At 41.1% G+C, this 20,018-nt stretch overlaps 1 protein-coding gene across 1 annotated transcript; it reads right to left on the bottom strand.

The window, feature by feature from the left end:
• Positions 1-202: 202 nt before the first annotated feature.
• Positions 203-19,026, bottom strand: LOC139580495 (globoside alpha-1,3-N-acetylgalactosaminyltransferase 1-like). The gene is made up of 4 exons (XM_071409243.1): positions 18,747-19,026; positions 4,740-4,778; positions 1,948-2,082; positions 203-1,365 (listed from the first exon to the last, which is right to left on the bottom strand). Exons 1-4 carry the CDS (start codon positions 18,812-18,814, stop codon positions 675-677), a joined length of 933 nt encoding a protein of 310 aa, XP_071265344.1. The 5' UTR covers positions 18,815-19,026; the 3' UTR covers positions 203-674.
• Between the last annotated feature and the right edge of the window lie 992 nt (positions 19,027-20,018).

The raw sequence follows: 20,018 nt of genomic DNA, 5'->3' as shown, positions 1-20,018 counted from the left end.
TTGCCAGATGATTAGTTCACTAAAGTTGTTGTTTTTAGTTAGGCTATGGAATATATTTCCCAGTATTTCATGTACCCTAACTGTCCACCAGAGAGAAGCACTATTTAACATTTTAGTGTGAATCCCACTCAAGTGTAAAGCTCTAAATCAAAACGTCACTTTGGACCTTGGTTAAATAAGAAGTAGTGACACAACACAAACATTATGGAAAGTGGTAAAATATTTATTTCAAGAAAATAACATATAATAATACTATTGTGTTACATTTTTTACATATTTATTTATTTATTTATTCGTTCCCTCTTCACAGTAATCAACATGCAAAATAGATAGGCTACAGAATGAAATAAAGCTAGAAAATGAAAAAATATGTTCTTATAAGTTAAAACGAACAATGGTGACCCTGGCCCGTGACCCCACTCTCAGGAGTTGTGATATGCAAGAAATACATTTCCATTACACATTTGTACAAGAAACACCCACAGGTGACAAATATAAGCACCCCCAAATTATTATTATTTTGCCTTTCCCTAACCTTAACCCAAACATTAACCTCAGTCAAACTATACCTACATTTAAACTTAACCCTCGTTCCTAAATCTAAACTCAATTAATTTTACCGCTACGACTAAATTCAGTTTTTCTTCTGCCGGTCTAATAGCCACCACCTATTTTTATACATTGGGACGAACTTCATCATTGTTTTTAATGACAGCTGAAAAGCGAATGACTTTGACCTGTTTGGTTTTTGCCTTGATGTCCTGCCACAGGTACTCTGGAGACAACACCTTGCTGGGCTTGTTGTAGAGCAGGTACCTGTTGAGGTGGCTCTCCTCCTGCCAGGCAGCCTCGATGGAATTCCCCGCATCCTCCTCAAACCGGGTCCGACATACCTTTGTTAGTGTGTACACATCTTCCACGAACCCTCCGATTATAGCACCGCCATAGTAGTAGTCTCCCTCATCCATAGGGATGTAGGCAGTCGAGGCTAGACGCCGTTCGTACGGGAAGCGGTCACGCGACTGCTCGTAGTAGCCTGGGTGTATCACAGCAACCAGCCTTCCAAGAGACTCGGACCCCCAGCGAGCGTGGAACTTGCTGTCTACGTCCAGACAGAAGATGTAGTCGGCCTCCCTTCTGATCTGACGTTCGATGGTGGTCTGGATGAACTCCATCCTCCGGGCTGATATCTCCTGCCAACGGTTTGAACCCGGGACCTGGATCACACTCAAATGTCTCCCCTGAGACAGGTTCACTGAAGGAACATCGTGGGGACGATCAGTGAAAACATAGTAGCGCACGTGGAAGCCGACCATGAAGTGCTTCTCTGCTGTCTCCAGAAAATCTTGGAGAAATCTGACGTATCTGTCAGTATTTAAAGGCATACATATCATAAGGATTAACAAGTGCCTTGCTTAAGGACACAACAGCAGTAGGTCGCAACTGAGATTTTGATGTCAGCACACCTCTAACTGATGGGGTGGCAGGTAGCCTAGAGGTTAAGATTGTTGGGCCAGTAACCTAAAGGTCACTGGTTCAAATCCCTGAACCAAGCCAAGGTGGAAACATCTGCTGTTCTGTCCTTGAGCAAAGCAGTTAACCCCCAACATCAATTGCTCCCCCGCACCTCTCTGATTCAGAGTGGTTGGGTTAAATGTGTAAGACATTTTGGTTGAATGCATTCAGTTGTGCAATTGACTAGGTATCCCCTTAACTGCATCATCATTCTCATAGGATAATATACCACTTTCTGACCAGTATACAGTGTAGATAATTACATGAAGTAGAACAATTATTTACGTGTTCCAAGGCATGAATCCTGACAGCGTCATAACATTTTATTACCTGCCATGTTACATCAGGTACTTATGTCCTTATAGTTGCATTGTTGAAAAAGTATTGATAGTTCAACTTCCCTTTTGAATATTTGTCAAAAGTTGTACTCACTTTCCAACGGCAAACACAGTGGTTGCTATGGTGAGGTTCATGGGCTTGTAGATCTTGTCGATTAGCACAGGGTCAAAGATGCCTTCCCAGACGATGGGTGCCAACCACGGGGTCACTGACACCACATCAGTACGTCTAGAGAAACAGAACAAAGATCTTGCCTGACTGTTGTACTGACCAGAGCCATGTTATGATCTCAATACTTCTATGGTACTGGCAATTAAAGAACCTTGAAACAAGCTGTGGTGTATTAGGCTACACCTCCCCACACTGATGTATCAGACACTAATGTCAGTTGTGGCCTCCTAATATATCAAAGCTCCCCACACTGATGTGTCAGACACTTACAGTACGTCAGCTAATATGACTTTAATGCCCAAGATATTGAAGTGACATTCGATGAGCAGTTGTTTAGTGAGTCCTCCAGACCAAAGGCAGTGGGGATGACCAGGGATGTTCTCTTGATAAGTGCATGAATTTGACAATTTTCCTGGCCTGTTAAGCATACAAATTTGTACGAATACTTATAGCTGTCAAGGGAAATGTATGGAGTAAAAAGTACATTATTTTTCTTTAGGAGTGTATTGAAGTAAAAGTAAAAGTAGTCAAAAATATATATAGTCAAGTACAGATATCCCAAAAAACAAGTAGTACTTTAAAGTATTTTTACTTAAGTACTTTACACCACTGGTTTTAATACGAGAAAAAGCCTATAATTTTACAATGGCTCCGCCGTGGTTCTGTGTAGCCTAGTTATGCTAATATATTTGAGACCAGTGTATTGCAGTTAATTTCATCCTTGACTTCTTTGAATTTTGTCTGAGTTCATTGATAAATCAGACCACAGGACGCCTTCCCACACAGATTTACTTGGTCCGTGGTGGGTCTGTGAAAACTATGCAATTATTTTGAAGACTATAAGGGCACAAGGCGAGATCCAGATGTAGACACGGGAGGCAGATGGTTTGAGTCTTTGATATTTATTAAACAATCCAAAAGAGGTTGGCAAGAGAATGGTCGTGGACAGGCAAAAGGTCAAAACCAGTTCAGAGTCCAGGAGGTAGAGTGGCAGGCAGGCACGAGGTCAGGGCAGGCAGAATGGTCAGGCAGGAGGGTACAGAGTCCAGAAAACAGTCAAGGGTCAAAACCGTGAGGACTAGCAAAAAGAGAATAGAAGCAGGAGTATGGGAAAACACACTGGTTGACTTGAAAAACATACAAGACAAACTGGCACAGAGAGACATGAAACACAGGAATAAATACACCAGGGAAAATAAGTGACACCTGGAGGGGGTGGAGACAATCACAAGGACAGGTGAAACAGATCAGGGTGTGACAAAGACAGGTTTATATCAGTGAATGTAATCTATTAATTTACTGTTATAGTATTTCTAAGTAGCAGCCAATTTTATTTATTTATTTTTTATTTTACCGTTATTTTACCAGGTAAGTTGACTGAGAACACGTTCTCATTTGCAGCAACGACCTGGGGGAATAGTTACAGGGGAGAGGAGGGGGATGAATGAGCCAATTATAAACTGGGGATTATTAGGTGACCAAGATGGTTTGAGGGCCAGATTGGGAATTTAGCCAGGACACCGGGGTTAACACCCCTACTCTTACGATAAGTGCCATGGGATCTTTAATGACCTCAGAGAGTCAGGACACCCGTTTAACGTCCCATCCGAAAGACGGCACCCTACACAGGGCAGTGTCCCCAATCACTGCCCTGGGGCATTGGGATATTTTTTAGACCAGAGGAAAGAGAGCCTCCTACTGGCCCTCCAACACCACTTCCAGCAGCATCTGGTCTCCCATCCAGGGACTGACCAGGACCGACCCTGCTTAGCTTCAGAAGCAAGCCAACAGTGGTATGCAGGGTGGTATGCTGCTGGCAATGAGGAAAATACAAAACAGCTGATTGTTGAGTTGTGGCTGTCAATGAACAGGGGGCAGCAGCTAGAAGGTATTTGGGCAACATTTCAAAATATCATTACGGTTAAAATCTGTTTGAATTGATGATTGCCACTGGAAAGTTGGTGGACTCTTATTTCCTCCTCATATTATAGGCCTAAGTTCTGTGAATCCACTATCTTTATTGGCCTATGCTATTGGTTGCATTTAAGTTAATGTTTAATTCGCTTTATTGATCTCAGTATGTAAATGACAAAGTAGCTTATCATTTTGATCATTTGGGTGATATAAAAATATATAATTGTAATGTTTCCAGTCATGGAAAAATGCCCTGGCAGCCAAATATGTCAGGGAAACTACTATGATAGAACATTTAGATTTTTCTGCCTGACTGTGGCGCTCTTTACCCGAATTGTTAGGATTTTCTTGTGATCACAACAAAACTAATTATTTTGCTCAAATAGAGATAATTAAATTGTGTTTTCTTTGAAAAGATGGGCCTGGCTAAGAATATAACATTCCGTTTTCTGCCCGGGTGTGGTGCTGTTTACCACAATTATATGGATTATCTTGTGACAGAACAAAACTACTATAATCCTAACATCAAAACTTTAAAACTACCATATTACCTTTTAAAAGTAAAAAGTACCATGACTTATGGGGGGAAATTCTCAGTTTCTCAACTAACCTGCTGCCCTTCTGGTCCTCATCAATTGTCATTTCTCTGTTGGAATCCATAAAACCATAAAATAACGTTCCCCTTAATACAATCCAAGCCTTAAACCAAACCTTGTTAGTAAGAATCAGACAATACTGTGACTTTCATTTCACACTATAGAGACATTGGGCTGTAATAGATTAACAGAACTTGATCTTACCTGTTGAGTCTTTCAGAGAAGAAGCTGAAGTAGACATACCTTTGGGGAAGCAGGAGAGAATCAGTTCAAGTCTGTCATGAAAACATTAATGGTCTTTTTACACGAACAAAATGTGTTGCCGGGGCAGCCTTTCTTAGACATCAGTTGTTACTTTTATTTTAAATATAATTCATACTCTTACGCCAGTACACAACACAAGGACACAATTAGCTTCACAAGATGGCAATCCTACGTATTTTCGTGGAGTTACAAAATACGGGGAAGCACACATTTGCGTTTCTTATTGTATTGAGTAGGGTGTAAATTAGACTTTACACTATCCTTACATTACCTTGGATGTGGTGTTGCCAAAGCCACATTCATGCTGCATGTCTGTGCAGCTATTAACATACCGTTAATACCATAGTACCCTCAAGTAGGCAAGGTATTTAAAGTATACAGGAGCTTTTCAATTAAACCATATTGCACATGTTTTCTCAACACTTGAAAAATGCAACGGTACACGAGTGTGCAGACATTTTTAAAGGGTTAATTTTTTTTGCTTTTAACAAAAATACTGTACTGATATTAATTGCATGTGGCTTCAGAGAGTCATTGTCTTTATTCATTGCCCATCAGAGAGGGGTATGTGGTGTAGAAGTGTCCCAAGATACCTAGTTAATATAGTGAATAGTTTGATTTAAAACTTGAGAAGTTCAATGACTGTTTAGTTAGTGCTTCCCTCAACCATGCAACAGAACCTGTTGGTTAATCATTGTGTTAACTTTGTTTCCGTTCCTTTCCTTTTTGACCAGGCTGAAAAGAAAGCCTCAGTCATTCATTTTGCATTGACTATGGTTGTCACGCCCTGACCATAGTTTGCTTTGTATGTTTTATGTTTTGTTTGGTCAGGGTGTGATCTGAGTGGGCATTCTATGTTGTATGTCTGGTTTGTCTATTTCTATGTGTTTGGCCTGATATGGTTCTCAATCAGAGACAGGTGTTTTGCGTTGTGATTGGGAACCATATTTAGGTAGCCTGTTTTGTATTGTGGGTTGTGGGTTATTGTCTATGTGTTAGTTGCTTGTGTCTGCACTATTATATATAGTGTCACGTTCGTTTTGTTGTTTGTATTAGTTTGGTTAGGTTTTCTTCTTAAATAAATAGAAGAATGTATTCACTTCACGCTGCGCCTTGGTCCTCCTCTCTTCCACCATACAACGAACGTGACAATTGTGGAGGAACGGGAATTCAATATGTTGCCACTCAGCCTGTAATGGGTCCTAGTTGTAGCTGGTGTAGAGAATCAGGCGCAGGACAGCAGATTTGAGTAATCAAACGTACTTTACTCAAAATGTAAAATATACAAAGTAACGAAAACACGTCCACAATGACAGACCGAAAATACAAATAAACAACCACTCACAAAAACCATGGGGGGAACAGAGGGTTAAATAATGAACAAGTGATTGTGGGATTGAAAACAGGTGTGTGAAACAAAGACAAAACAAATGGAAAATGAAAAGTGGATCGGCGGTAGCTAGAAAGCCGGCGACGTCGACTGCCGAAAGCCGCCCGAATAAGGAGAGGGACCGACTTCGGCGGAAGTCGTGACACAGCCCAAACTAAGAACCTGTTTGTGATATGTGTTAGGCAGGGCTCCCCATGCTCTTGTTTCCATGGCGTAGTATGCCCTTTAGACACACAAATCAAATTGTATTTGTCACATGCACCGAATACAACAGGTGTGAACCTTACCTTGCATTGCTTACTTTACAAGCCCTTCAAGAAATAGAGTTAAGAAAATATTTGCTAAATAATCTAAAGTAAAAAAATATATAATCAAAAAGTAACACAAGAAAATTACATAACAATAACGAGGCTACGGTATATACAGGGGATACCGGTACCGAGTCAATGTGCGGGGGTACAGGTTAGTCGAGGTAATTTGTACATGTAGGTAGGGGTAAAGTGACTATGCATAGATAATAAACAGCGAGTAGCAGCAGAATAAAATCATGGGGGGACGCGGGACGCTTGCGTCCCAACAGCCTGTTAAAATGTAGAGCGCCAGATTCAAAAAAAAATCTATAAAATCAAACTTTATTAAATTACACATATAAGATACCAAATTAAAGCTACACTCGTTGTGAATCCAGCCAACATGTCAGATTTCAAAAAGGCTTTTCGGCGAAAGCATAAGATGCTATTATCTGATGATAGCACAATGTCAACAAAGAGAGTGTAGCATATTTCAACCATGCCGGCGCTACTCAAAACGCAGAAATAAAATATGAAACATGCATTACCTTTGACGAGATTCTTTTGTTGGCACTCCAATATGTCCCATAAACATCACAAATGGTCCTTTAGTTCGATTAATTCCGTCCATATATATCCAAATTGTCCATTTATTTGGCGCCGTTGTACCAGGAAAAACAGCCTTCAATTTGCGCAAAATCACGACAAAATATCAAAACAATTACCTCTAAACTTTGCCAAAACATTTCAAAGTACTTTTGTAATACAACTTAAGTTATTTGTAAACGTTAATAATCGATCAAATTGAAGACTGGTCAATCTGTTTTCAATACAGGATATCAACAAACTCACGGTACTTTTCAAGTCTTGCTCAACTCTCAAACATAAACACACTACGTCACTCCACTTCCGGGTCAATATCTTTCTCTGTTAACTAAGGAAAAACCTTAACCTTTTTCCATACAATGGCGACATCCAGTGGAAGCAGTAGGAACTACGTTGATAGTGATTAGAATTCTGGTTTGCCCATAACAAACCATTGAACATACAGGAACTTAAAAAGAAAAAAGTTAGTCCTCAGGGTTTTGACTGCTATATAGGTTCTGTTATACTTACAGATATGATTCAAACAGTTTTAGAAACTTCAGAGTGTTTTCTATCCAAATCTACTAATAATTTGCATATCTTATATTCTGGGGATGAGTAGCACGAAGTTGAAATTGCGCACGCTATTTTTCCCTAAGTGAAAACTCTGCACGCTATCCTCAAGAAGTTAATGTAATAGTCCAGGTGGCCATTTGATTAACTGTTCAGCAGTCTTATGGCTTGGGGGTAGAAGAGCCTTTTGAACCTTTTGAACCTAGACTTGGCGCTTCAGGACCACTTGTCGTGCGGTAGCAGAGAGAACAGTCTGTGACTTGGGTGACTGGAGTCTTTTTTTGGCCTTCCTCTGAAACCAGCCTTTATATAGGTCCTGGATGGCAGGAAGCCCCAGTGACGTACTGGGCCGTACACACTACCCTCTGTAGCGCCTTACGGTCAGATGCCGAGCAGTTGTCATACCAGGCGGTGATGCAACCGGTCAGGATGCTCTCGATGGTGCAGCTGTAGAACATTTTGAGGATCTTGGGACCCATGCCAAATCTTTTCAGTCTCCTGAGGGGGAAAAGGTGTTGCTGTTCCCCTCTTCACAACTGTCGTTGGTGATGTGGACACCAAGGAACTTGAAACTCTTGACCCGCTCCACTGCAGCCCCGTCAATGTTAATGAGGGCCTGTTTAGCCCTCCTTTTCCTATAGTCCACGATCATCTCCTTTGTTTTGCTCACACTGAGGGAGAGGTTGTTGTCCTGGCACCACACTACCAGGTCTCTGACCTCCTCCCTGTATGCTGTCTCATCGTTGTCTGTGATTAGGTCTACCACTGTTGTGTCGTCAGCAAACTTAATGATGGTGTTGGAGTTATGCTTGGCCACACAGTTGTGGGTGAACAGGAAGTACGGGAAGGGACTAAGCACGCACCCCTGAGGGGCTCCAGTGCTGAGGATCAGAGTGGCAGATGCGTTGTTGCCTACCATTACCACCTGTGGGCGGCCCGTCAGGAAGTCCAGGATCCAGTTGCAGAGGGAGATGTTTAGTCCTAGGGTCCTTAGCTTAGTTATGAGCTTTGTGGGCACTATGGTGTTAAATGCTGAGCTGTAGTCAATGAACAGCATTCTCACATAGGTGTTCCTTTTGTCAAGGTGGGAAAGGGCAGTGTGGATTGAGATTGTGTCATCTGTGGATTTTTTGGGGCGGTATACGAAATGGAGTGGGTCTAGGGTTTCCGGCATGATGGTGTTGATGTGAGCTTTGACCAGCCTTTCAAATCACTTCATGGCTACTGACGTGAGTGCTACGGGGTGGTAATAATTTAGGCAGGTTACCTTCACTTTCTTGGGCACAAGGACTATGTTGGTCTGTTTGAAAAATGTAGGTATTACAGACTCGGTCAGGGAAGGGTTAAAAATGTCAGTGAAGACACTTGCCAGTTTGTCTGCGCATGCTTTGAGTACACGTCCTGGTAACCCGTCTGGACCTGCGGCCTTGTGAATGTTGACCTGTTAGAAGGTCTTGCTCACATCGGCTACGGAGAGCATGATCACACAGTTGTCCAGAACAGCTGCTGCTCTGATGCATGCTTAAGTGTTGCTTGCTTCGAAGCAAGCATAAAAGGCATTTATCTCATCTGGGAGGCTAGCGTCACTGGGCAGCTTGTGGCTGGGTTTCCCTTTGTAGCACATAAGTCTGCAAGCTCTGCCACGTCCGACCAGCATCAGAGCCGGTGTAGTAGCATTCAATCTTAGTCCTGTATTGAAGCTTTGCCTGTTTGATGGTTCGTCTGAGGGCATAGCTGGATTTCTTAGTGATTAGTATCCCGCTCCTTGAAAACGGAAGCTCTAGCCCCAGCTCGGTGCAGATATTGCCTGTAATCCATGGCTTCTGGTTGGGATATGTCCGTACGGTCACTGTGGGGACAACGTTGTTGATGGACTTAATGATGAAGCGGTGACTGAGGTGGTATTGGATGAATCCCGGAACGCATTCCAGTCTGTGCTAGCAAAACAGTCCTGTAGCGTAGCATCTGCGTCATCTGACCACTTCCATATTGAGTGAGTCACTGGTACTTTCTGCTTTAGTTTTTGCTTGTAAGCAGGAATCAGGAGGATTTGTATGCATCTTTGCTGCAGAAATGTTTTGGTACCCTTCCCCAGATCTGTGCCTCGACACAATTCTGTCTCGGAGCTCTACGGACAATTCCTTAGACCTCATGGCTTGGTATTTGCTCTGACATGCACTGTTTACTGTGGGACCTAATATAGACAGGTGTGTGCCTTTCCAAATCACGTTCAATCAATTACATTTACCACAGGTGGACTCCAATCAAGTTGTAGAAACATCTCAAGGATGACCAACAGAAACAGGACGTACCTGAGCTCAATTACGAGTCTCATAGCAAAGGGTCTGAATACTTAGTAAATAAGGTATTTATTTATTTATTTTTAATACATTTGAAAAAAAATCTAAAAACTTGTTTTGGCTTTGGTATTATGGGGTATTGTGTATAGATTGATGTGGATTTTTATTTTATCTAATACATTTTAGAATAAGACTGTAACGTAACAAAATGTGGAAAAAGTCAAGGGGTCTGAACTTTCCGAAGGCACTGCATGTATAGGGGTAAGGTGACAAGTCAACAGGATAGTAGATAAACAGAGTAGCATTAGCTTGTATGTGAGTGGGTGTGCGTATGTGTAGACTCAGTATACATGTATGTGCATATTATATGTGAATGAGCAGATGATGGGTTGAGTGTTTCTTTGAGTGTGTAAGGCCCTTTGAGTGTGTAAGGCCCTTTGAGTGTGTAAGGCCCTTTGAGTGTGTAAGGCCCTTTGAGTGTGCATAGAGACAGTGCAAAAATAAAAGTATCAATAGGGATGCAAGGTTAACTCAATCTGTGTAGCTTAATAAATGTTACATAGGGATGCAACATGTGATAGCATGAAACTAAACATATGACATTTTACATCCGCCTCCCGGGCATTAGCTAGGTGACCTGTTCAAAGCCAACGGCTTCTGTGAAAACACAGGATTGTTGATAAACGCTTTATCTGCCATCCCAATTCAAAACTAGTTTGAAAATTCTAATATATATTTTTATAGAGATGAGATTTTGTATGTTTCTGGACGATGCACCATATTGCCTTGTTGACAACATGTCAGAGCGGCGCAGATTACTGATTGATTTGAGATGGACTTTACTCCCTGTCATGGGCCATTGCCAAGTGCACCGCCGGCGGGTGTTTTCACCACCCATATGGCTGTCTTTTAAGTTCTAAATACTTAACTGTTTTGTGTTTTATTTACTTTTTGACACTAAACTGCAGTATGTATTCTGAACTTTAACAGTTACTTGAACATTAATATTTGTTGTATTGAACATAAACATTTAGGGTCCCTTCTACTTAAATTATTAACCTTCATTACACATTTGTAACAAGTATAAGTAGTACTGATTAGTAAGTGATCATGTCTTAATGTTTAACATTGTTTTTTGAATTTGGCGATTTTTCATTTGAACCCACCTTAGCAGGCATTGTTGAACACGTGTTCATTCCACTGAGCTGTAAAGCCTCTGTCAGTGGTGCACATGATCTTGTTGGTGGTGGGAATGGATGTATTATTATTGAACGTCAACTTGTTTGAGGTTCTGATCAATTACACCTCATAGCACAACAAACTGCTTAATACTATTTCTGAAATATATTTTCTTTCTTCAAACATGCATACAACATTGTGTAAAAATACACTATATATGCAAATGTATGTGGACACCTCTTCAAATGAGTGGATTCGTCAATTTCAGCCACACCCGTTGCTGACAGGCGCATAAAATCGTTTCTCCCTGCAGGCGGTCACTGAGTCCGAGGTGCTAAAGGAGCTCCTTAAACTGGACCCCCAAAAAACATCTGGGTCAGATGGTTTAGACCCTTTCTTCTTTAAGGTTGCTGCCCCTATAATCGCCAAGCCTATCTCTGACCTTTTTAACCTGTCTCTCCTCTCTGGGGGGGTTCCCATTGCTTGGAAGGCAGCTACGATTCATCCTTTATTTAAAGGGGGAGATCAAGCTGATCCTTACTGTTATAGGCCTATTTCTATTTTTCCCTGTTTATCAAAAGGGCAGAAAAACTTGTCAATCAACTGACTGGCTTTCTTGATGTCTATAGTATTCTTTCTGGTATGCAACCTTAAAGGTCCTCAATGATGTCACCATTGACCTTGATTCTAAGCAATGTTGTGCTGCTATTTTTATTGACTTGGCCAAAGCTTTTGATACAGTATAAGATTCCATTCTGGTGGGCCGGCTAAGGAGTATTGGTGTTTCTGAGGGGTCTTTGGCCTGGTTTGCTAACTACCTCTTTCAAAGAGTGCAGTGTATAAAGTCAGAACATCTGCTGTCTCAGCCACTGCCTGTCACCAAGGGTGTACCCCAAGGCTTGATCCTAGGCCCCACGCTCTTCTCAATTTACATCAACAACATAGTCCAGGCAGTAGGAATCTCTCTCATCCAGTTATATGCAGATGATACAGTCTAATACTCAGCTGGCCCCTCCCTGGATTTTGTGTTAACCTCTCTAGGGTATGTGGGACGGTAGCGTCCCACCCCTTCAACAGCCAGTGAAACTGCAGGGCGCCAAACTCAAAACAACAGAAATCCCATAATTTAAATTCCTCAAGCATACGAGTATTTTACACCATTTTAAAGCTACACTTGTTGTAAATCCAGCCAAAGTGTCCGCTTTCAAAAAGGTTTTACGACGAAAGCACACCAAACGATTATGTTAGGTATGAGCCAAGTCAGAAAAAGACAGCCATTTTTCCAGCTAAAGAGAGCATTAACAAAAAGCAGAAATATAGATAAAAGTAAACACTAACCTTTGATAATCTTCATCAGATGACACTCATAGGACTTATTTTTTGTTCGGTAAAGTTCATATTTATATCCAAAAATCTGAGTTTAGGCAAGACGCTACTGTATCACTTGGCAAAAAGCCTGAGAGAATGCAGAGCCCCAAATTAAAATGATTTACTATGAAAATTACTATAAAATCAAACTTTCATTAAATCACACATGAAAGATACCAAATTAAAGCTACACTGGTTGTGAATCCAGCCAACATGAATTCAAATCCATTTATTTGGAGCGTTTGATCCAGAGAAACACCGGTTCCAACTTGCTCAAACATGACGACAAAATATATCAAAGGTTACCTGTAAACTTTGCCAGAAAATGTCAAACTACTTTTGTAATATAACTTTAGGTATTTTTTAACGTTAATAATCGATAAAATTTAAGACGGGATGATCTGTGTTCAATACAGGACTAAAACGAAATGTTGCATGCCTTCTGTTTGATTGAAGCGCATGTACAGGACACCTGGAGTGCCTTGACTTCAAGAAGGCCGTATTTCTTCATTACACAAAGGAATAACCTCAACCTATTTCTCATGACTGTTGACATCTAGTGGACACCGTAGAAACTGCAAGCAATTTGCTTAGAAATCTGGTTTCCCAATGAAACCTGATTGAAAAGACAGTGACCTACACTGCATCGCAGTGCTAGCTGTGCCACCAGAGTCTCTGGGTTTGCGCCCAGGCTCTGTCGCAGCCGGCCGCGACCGGGAGGTCCGTGGGGCGACGCACAATTGGCCTAGCGTCGTCCGGGTTAGGGAGGGTTTGGCCGGTAGGGATATCCTTGTCTCATCGCGCTCCAGCGACTCCTGTGGCGGGCCGGGCGCAGTGCGCGCTAACCAAGGGGGCCAGGTGCACGGTGTTTCCTCCGAAACATTGGTGCGGCTGGCTTCCGGGTTGGAGGTGCGCTGTGTTAAGAAGCAGTGCGGCTTGGTTGGGTTGTGCTTCGGAGGACGCATGGCTTTCGACCTTCGTCTCTCCCGAGCCCGTACGGGAGTTGTAGCGATGAGACAAGATAGTAATTACTAGCGATTGGATACCACGAAAATTGGGGAGAAAAGGGGTTAAAAAAAATTAAAATTAAAATAAAAGAAAAGACAGTGACCTCAACAAAAAAAAAATCTGAATGGTTTGTCCTCGGGGTTTCGCCTGCTAAATAAGTTCTGTTATACTCAAACAGTTTTAGAAACTTCAGAGTGTTTTCTATCAAAATCTACTAATAATATGCATATCTTATCTCCTGGGGATGAGTAACTGGCAGTTGAATTTGGGTATGCTTTTCATCCAAACGTGAAAATGCTGCCCCCTACCCTAGAGAAGTTAAAGACTCTACATCAAAGCTTTCTTAGTGTCCAACATGCTTTCTCTGCCCTTAACCTTGTTCTGAACAGCTCCAAAACAAAGGCCATGTGGTTTGGTAAGAATAATGCCCCTCTCCCCACAGATGTGATTACTAACACCTAAGGGTTTGGAGCTTGAGGTTGTCACCTCATACAAGTACTTGGGAGTATGACTAGACGGTACACTGTCCTTCTCTCAGCACATATCAAAGTTGCAGGCTAAAGTTAAATCTAGACTTGGTTTCCTCTATTGTAATCACTCCTCTTTCACCCCCGCTGCCAAACAAACCCTGATTCAGATGACCATCCTACTCATGCTTGATTACGGAGATGTAATTTATAGATCGGCAGGTAAGGGTGCTCTCGAGCAGTTAGACGTTCTTTACCATTCGGCCATCAGATTTGCCACCAATGCTCCTTATAGGACACATCACTGCACTCTATACTCTTCTGTAAACTGGTCATCTCTGTATTCCCGTTGCAAGACCCACTGGTTGATGCTTATTTATAAAACCCTCTTAGGCCTCACTCCCCCCTATCTGAGATATCTACTGCAGCCCTCATCCTCCACATACAACACCTGTTCTGCCAGTCACATTCTGTTAAAGGTCCTCAAAGCACACATATCCCTGGGCCGCTCGTCTTTTCAGTTCTAGGCAGCTAGCGACTGGAACGAGCTGCAACAAACACTCAAACTGGATAGTTTTATCTCAATCTCTTCATTCAAAGATTCAATCATGGACACTCTTACTGACAGTTGTGGCTGCTTTGCGTGATGTATTGTTGTCTCTACCTTCTTGCCCTTTGTGCTGTTGTCTTTGCCTAATAATGTTTGTACCCTGTTTTGTGCTGCTACAATGTTGTTTTGTGACCATGTTGTTGTCATAATGTGTTGCTACCATGCTATGTTGTTGTCTTAGGTCTCTCTTATTGTAGTGTTGTGATATCTCTCTTGTCGTGATGTGTGTTTTGTCCTATATTTTTATTTAATTTATTTTTATTTTTAATCCAAGCCCCGTCTCCACAGGAGACCTTTTGCCTTTTGGTAGTCCATCATTGTAAATAAGAATTTGTTCTTAACTGGCTTGCCTAGTTAAATAAAGTTAAAGCATTCTGATTGGTTGAGATGCGTTCTAAGCAATGTTCCCTCTAATGTATTTTGTCACTGAGCTAATTTCAGGTCTGCTGAGCGCAAACTTTAAAAGTTGTTTAAATTATGTTCAACTTCCAGTTCTCGTTTACTGTGAACACTGAGGCTGTACACGCTTTAAGTTACAGTTTTAACAGTGGCCAAGTAGTCTACTGTGGCTATTTGATCATAATGTAGAACTACCAGAGTGGCCTACCATAAAAAACAATGGAGAAAATGCATTTGAACATGGAAATAGCTCCTCTATCATTCAGCCTACAGTAGCAGCCAATGTGTTGTGTTCAATGGCCATGCCTACATTCCATAAGACTTTTGGGGAAAAAATGCAGGGCTTGACATTAACCTCTTTGGGCTAGGGGGCAGTATTTTCAGGTCCGGATGAAAAGCATGCCCAGAGTAAACTATCTGCTACTCAGGCCCAGAAGCTAGGATATGCATATTATTAGTAGATTTGGATAGAAAAAAACTCTTTAGTTTCTAAAACTGTTTGAATGATGTCTGTGCGTATAACAGAACTCATATGGCAGGCGAAAACCTGAGAAAAATTCAACCAGGAAGTGGGAAATCTGAGGTTAATTATATGCATATTCTAGCTTTTATGGCTGAGTAGCAGGCAGTGTAATTTGGGCATGCTTTTCATCCAAAATTCCCAATGCTGCCCCCTACCCTAGTGAAGTTAATGAGAAGTTTATCTTTAACCTGTTTCTCCACTTGACCTTCAGACAGGAGGTGACTGAACATGTTTTTGTGTTCTTTGATGCAAGGAACCACGTCACAAAATAAAATGCATTATTTCCATACCATTGTTACAGAGGATCAGACAAATTATGCAACCCTCTGCCTATTGGCTACTTAGCTTATTCAAGCCTGTCCCAAAATACAACATTGCCCCTTAAAGGAAAAAAAAGCTCTTTACCTGACTCGCTTTTAAAATATGTCTAGAAAAGCTCCAGGAACCTTTTCTTTTTAGAGTGGACAAACCCCTGTTGTTGCAAACCAAATGTTAGTCTGGTAGCAAGGGGAAATAACGTCTAGATGCCTTTTACAGTGGTGATTGAGTTAATTAATTGGCTGGCTGGGCTAATGGGACAGTGGATGAGCAGGGAATTCTCAGATGGAACACAAAACAAGATTCCCATTTTTGTGTCACAGATTTAACCATGCTAAACAGTTTTTTTTAGCATGGCTTAGAACTAATGTTCCCTCTAAGCTGCATGCGTGTTGAGCAGTAGCCCTGAGACTGCCTCACAGCTCCCCAGTACTGCTGCGCAGAAGAACTATCAGCCCACAGAGAAAAGCATGAGATTGAACTTTTCCCTGTTAGTTAACACTATCAACATTTCCCTTTATTTAACTAGACAAGTCAGTTAAGAACAAATTCTCATTTACAATGACGGCCTAGGAACAGTGGGTTAACTGCCTTGTTCAGGGGCAGAACAGATTTTTACCTTGTCATCTCTGGGATTAGATCTAATAACCTTTCGGTTACTGGCCTAACGCTCTAACCACTAGGCTACATGACGGCCCTTTACTGTTGCAATTGTGATCAAATCAATGCAATATTAGCCACTTTTAATGCAACATACCGAAACAAAATGTACTATGCAAGATATTTTGTTCTAGGCAGAACGGATCAGATTAGGATTCTATTTCCCATGACTCAGCCCATGCTCCAGGCCTATATGCAAATAGGCCTATATGCAAATAGACCATTGTCATATATGTATCTGTGACATTTACATTGAACTGGACTGTATTTACAGCTGTGGTTGTGCGTAGATGGCTTGTTTTGAGTTCATGGCATGTAGCCACTTATGCACATTTTGTTCATATCATTTGCTAATTGGTGAGATATTAACCCAGTTACAGATCAATCAATAAATCAACGTTTTATATCAGCAGATGTCACAAAGTGCTTATTCAGAAACCCAGTCTAAAACCCCAAACAGCAAGCAATACAGATGTACCCAGCAATAAGGTAGTGATTGCCTCCTAGAAGACCACAACACATGTACTTTTCTTTTCAGGTTCCTGGAGGATCCTTTAGGGGTTTTTCAAATTGGAACTGTGGAGGAACCCCTATAAGCTCTTTAAAAAAAACTCACAAAGAACCTTTTGGGGTTCATTTTTACCCCCCCCCCCCCTTCTTATTATTATTATCTCAAATTCATATCGAAATATTTCAGTTGGGCAGTTAGATTCCTGCAAGAACCCCCAAGAACTAAAGAGGTTCCTCGACGAACCCCACCTCCTATGGGGTTCTTGGAATAACCTTTTGGGGTCATTTTTCAGTGCCAAAAACCCTAATGTACTTTTTTTTTTAGGATCTTAGAAGAACCTTTGTTGAACACCACATTTTTATGCAAATGTTGCTGTTTCTCTACATTTGCAACAAAGTTTCAATATTGATAGTTGATCTCCACTGTCCTATTGTGAATTAATGTGTCAGGATGAGATCTTTACTTAGCCAGTCGATTTTATGAATCAGAATAATTTTATGACTCTATTATACAAAGAAATGTCAATAGAAAAACAGGTCAAACGAAATGAAATGCAGCTACTTTGCAGTTATTGTGGTTGCACGGTTTGACTTGACTGTGTTAGCTGTAGTTTTCTAGCTAGCAAACATGGGATAACAGCGCTGCCAGCCAGGATGGCAATGTAACATTAAGGATGAAAAACTGGGTCGCGTCCATAGATATAGAATCAAAAGACTTCACAATTGGGTCGTATTTCTGGCAAGCTAACCGATAGAATGTACTGACAGCCAGCTTGGGACAAGACCTTTATTTTCACAGAAGAATGAAATAGTAGGTTATGAATACATTTTTCAAAATAAAGCGTTTTATTTCATTGGTAACCAGTTTTAGAAAAACAACTGTACACTCGAAGTTTTGCTAAATTACTTTTTTAGCACAGCTGTGCTGATCTACCGCAGTTCAGCCATGCTAAAAAAGTAGTTTAGCACACCCTCTCATGTAGAATTGCTTTATTATACCATGGCATTGTTGAATACTTGTTTCTGATTGGCTTGAAGGGCATTCTAGAGCGTGCATTATTTCCTTATAACACACAGTATATCAGCACAGTAGAATTCAATGGCTATATGTCATTCTTACATGTTCTATGTTTGAACTGCTTTTGAAAGCAAAATTTGACTTGAAAACATTATTGGCTTTGTCGAATTCGATGTTCATAATAGCAAGCTAGGACTGATGGTTTGGTTAGCTAAACTAGCAAGTCTGTTTGGTTACCAAGGCAAATACTGTAGCTATCTATTAAACTTGCTAGCTACTTCAGTGGATGTTGAACACATTTCTACCTGCAAATTAACACATTTCTAGTGACAAACGTGATAAATAATAGCCATGGTATAAATGGGATAATCAATTTGGGGCCCTATGCGTTCTCTGGAAAATGATGCAACTCCTTGGAAGGTTAGTTCCACTTCGCTAACGCCTTCATAGAACACAACTTCCATGTTGTTAATTAATATTCCATAGAAAGTATAGCCCTTGATTATCCCTTACATAACCTATCATTTCAGTTTTGAAGAGTTATGTTATACATTTACGCCTAATTAAATCTCATTTCTTAAATCCATCCAACCCTTAACAGATTAGAACATACTCACAATCAAGAAATATATAAAATAAATGACATCTCAGAGCTCTTAGAAACGAATATGAAAATCTATCACAAAAGTACCTAATTTAATACCAGAAAAAGGAATAAACTGGAAGTAATGTCAAAATGGTTTACATACCCCAGAAGCAAGACTGTTCCAGCAATGACAAGCAGAACATATGGCTTGGCATTTGAACTAAAACGCATTGTTCCTCCAATAGTGTCGCCAAAATATTTCGTTGATCCTATTAATCCTGGTCACAAGTAAGATAGTAGATAAATCTATCACCAGTATTGTAAATTAATCCTGGATTTAGGACCCAGTAAAATATGTTTGATATCAGTTTAAACTGGTGTGACAGGCAAACTAGTGTGATAGAAAAATGTGTGTGTATGTATTTTGTGTAGCCTATAATAAAGGAGGGGCTCCTTCCTGTTTCTTTCTCTTTGGCTGTGTAAAGGAGAGCGTAACTGGTGGCAGTAAAGTCAGACGCAGGAGAGCAGAACTAGGTCATGGCCGGAGCAGTTTAATTTCAAAATCAACGGCATAAAGAAAATACCAACATGGGTACAAAACCCGATACGTACCAGTAACCAAGTGCACAAGCACTTACAACAAACAATTCCACACAAAGACATGGGGGGAACAGAGGGTTAAATACACAACACGTAATGAGGGAAATGAGAACCAGGTATGTAGGAAAACAAGACAAAACAAATGGAAGATGAAAAGTGGATCGACTGGCTAGAAGACCGGTGACGCCGACAGCCACCCGAACAAGGAGAGGAACCGACTTCGGTGAGTCGTGACAGGCTGATTACCAAATTACCCCCTTCCACTCACCCCTCCATTTGTGTATTCATGCAAGCCTCGACCATATGCACAAGTGTCCCAAAGCTGAGGGAGGGAAAATGATGGAGGGTATATGGGCTAATTAGACCCTCCGATAGCCAGTTTGATGAGTCAGCTACACTGCAGGCTTCAGAGCGAAGTGGTAAAGATGCAGTAAAGAGGTCAATGGAACTGACCAAAACAAAGGAAATGCCATGGAAACATGTGGAGGAAAGATCCCGAATCTGTTCCTCCATAGCGTAAAGCTGTTGGTACTCGTCGATTTCCTTCAGGATCTCCTTAGTATCCACATTGTCTCTTTTACTGCAACCAGTCGTTTTACGAAAGATAACAATGAGTCTTTCCCATGACGACGACAGGTGTCTGTAGTACAGCCAGCTAACGTAAACTCACGTAAACTCGTACATCGCCTTGGTCAGTACAATTTCCCTTATTTTAGCGCCCCAAAAACGTAATACTTCCAGATCAACTGTAATGTCAATACCATTGTAAAGCACAATTTCTCCCCTTTCCAACATGATCAATTACATGACCTAAACGCTGCCTGTTTCTGCATAA

The sequence above is a fragment of the Salvelinus alpinus genome, chromosome 1, assembly GCF_045679555.1.
Source record: "Salvelinus alpinus chromosome 1, SLU_Salpinus.1, whole genome shotgun sequence".
In the NCBI taxonomy this organism is placed as follows: Eukaryota; Metazoa; Chordata; class Actinopteri; order Salmoniformes; family Salmonidae; genus Salvelinus; species Salvelinus alpinus.
Note: the sequence above shows the minus strand (reverse complement) of the source record. Positions and strands in the feature narration are given on the sequence as shown.

Excerpts from the sequence above, each read along its gene's own strand:
- LOC139580495 (XM_071409243.1), bottom strand. The coding sequence starts at position 18,814 with ATGCGTTTTAGTTCAAATGCCAAGCCATATGTTCTGCTTGTCATTGCT. Across the intron at positions 4,779-18,746 it reads GGAACAGTCTTGCTTCTGGG|GTATGTCTACTTCAGCTTCT; the intron begins GTATGTAAACCA and ends GCTTCCCCAAAG. Across the intron at positions 2,083-4,739 it reads TTCTCTGAAAGACTCAACAG|ACGTACTGATGTGGTGTCAG; the intron begins GTAAGATCAAGT and ends CTGTTTCTCTAG.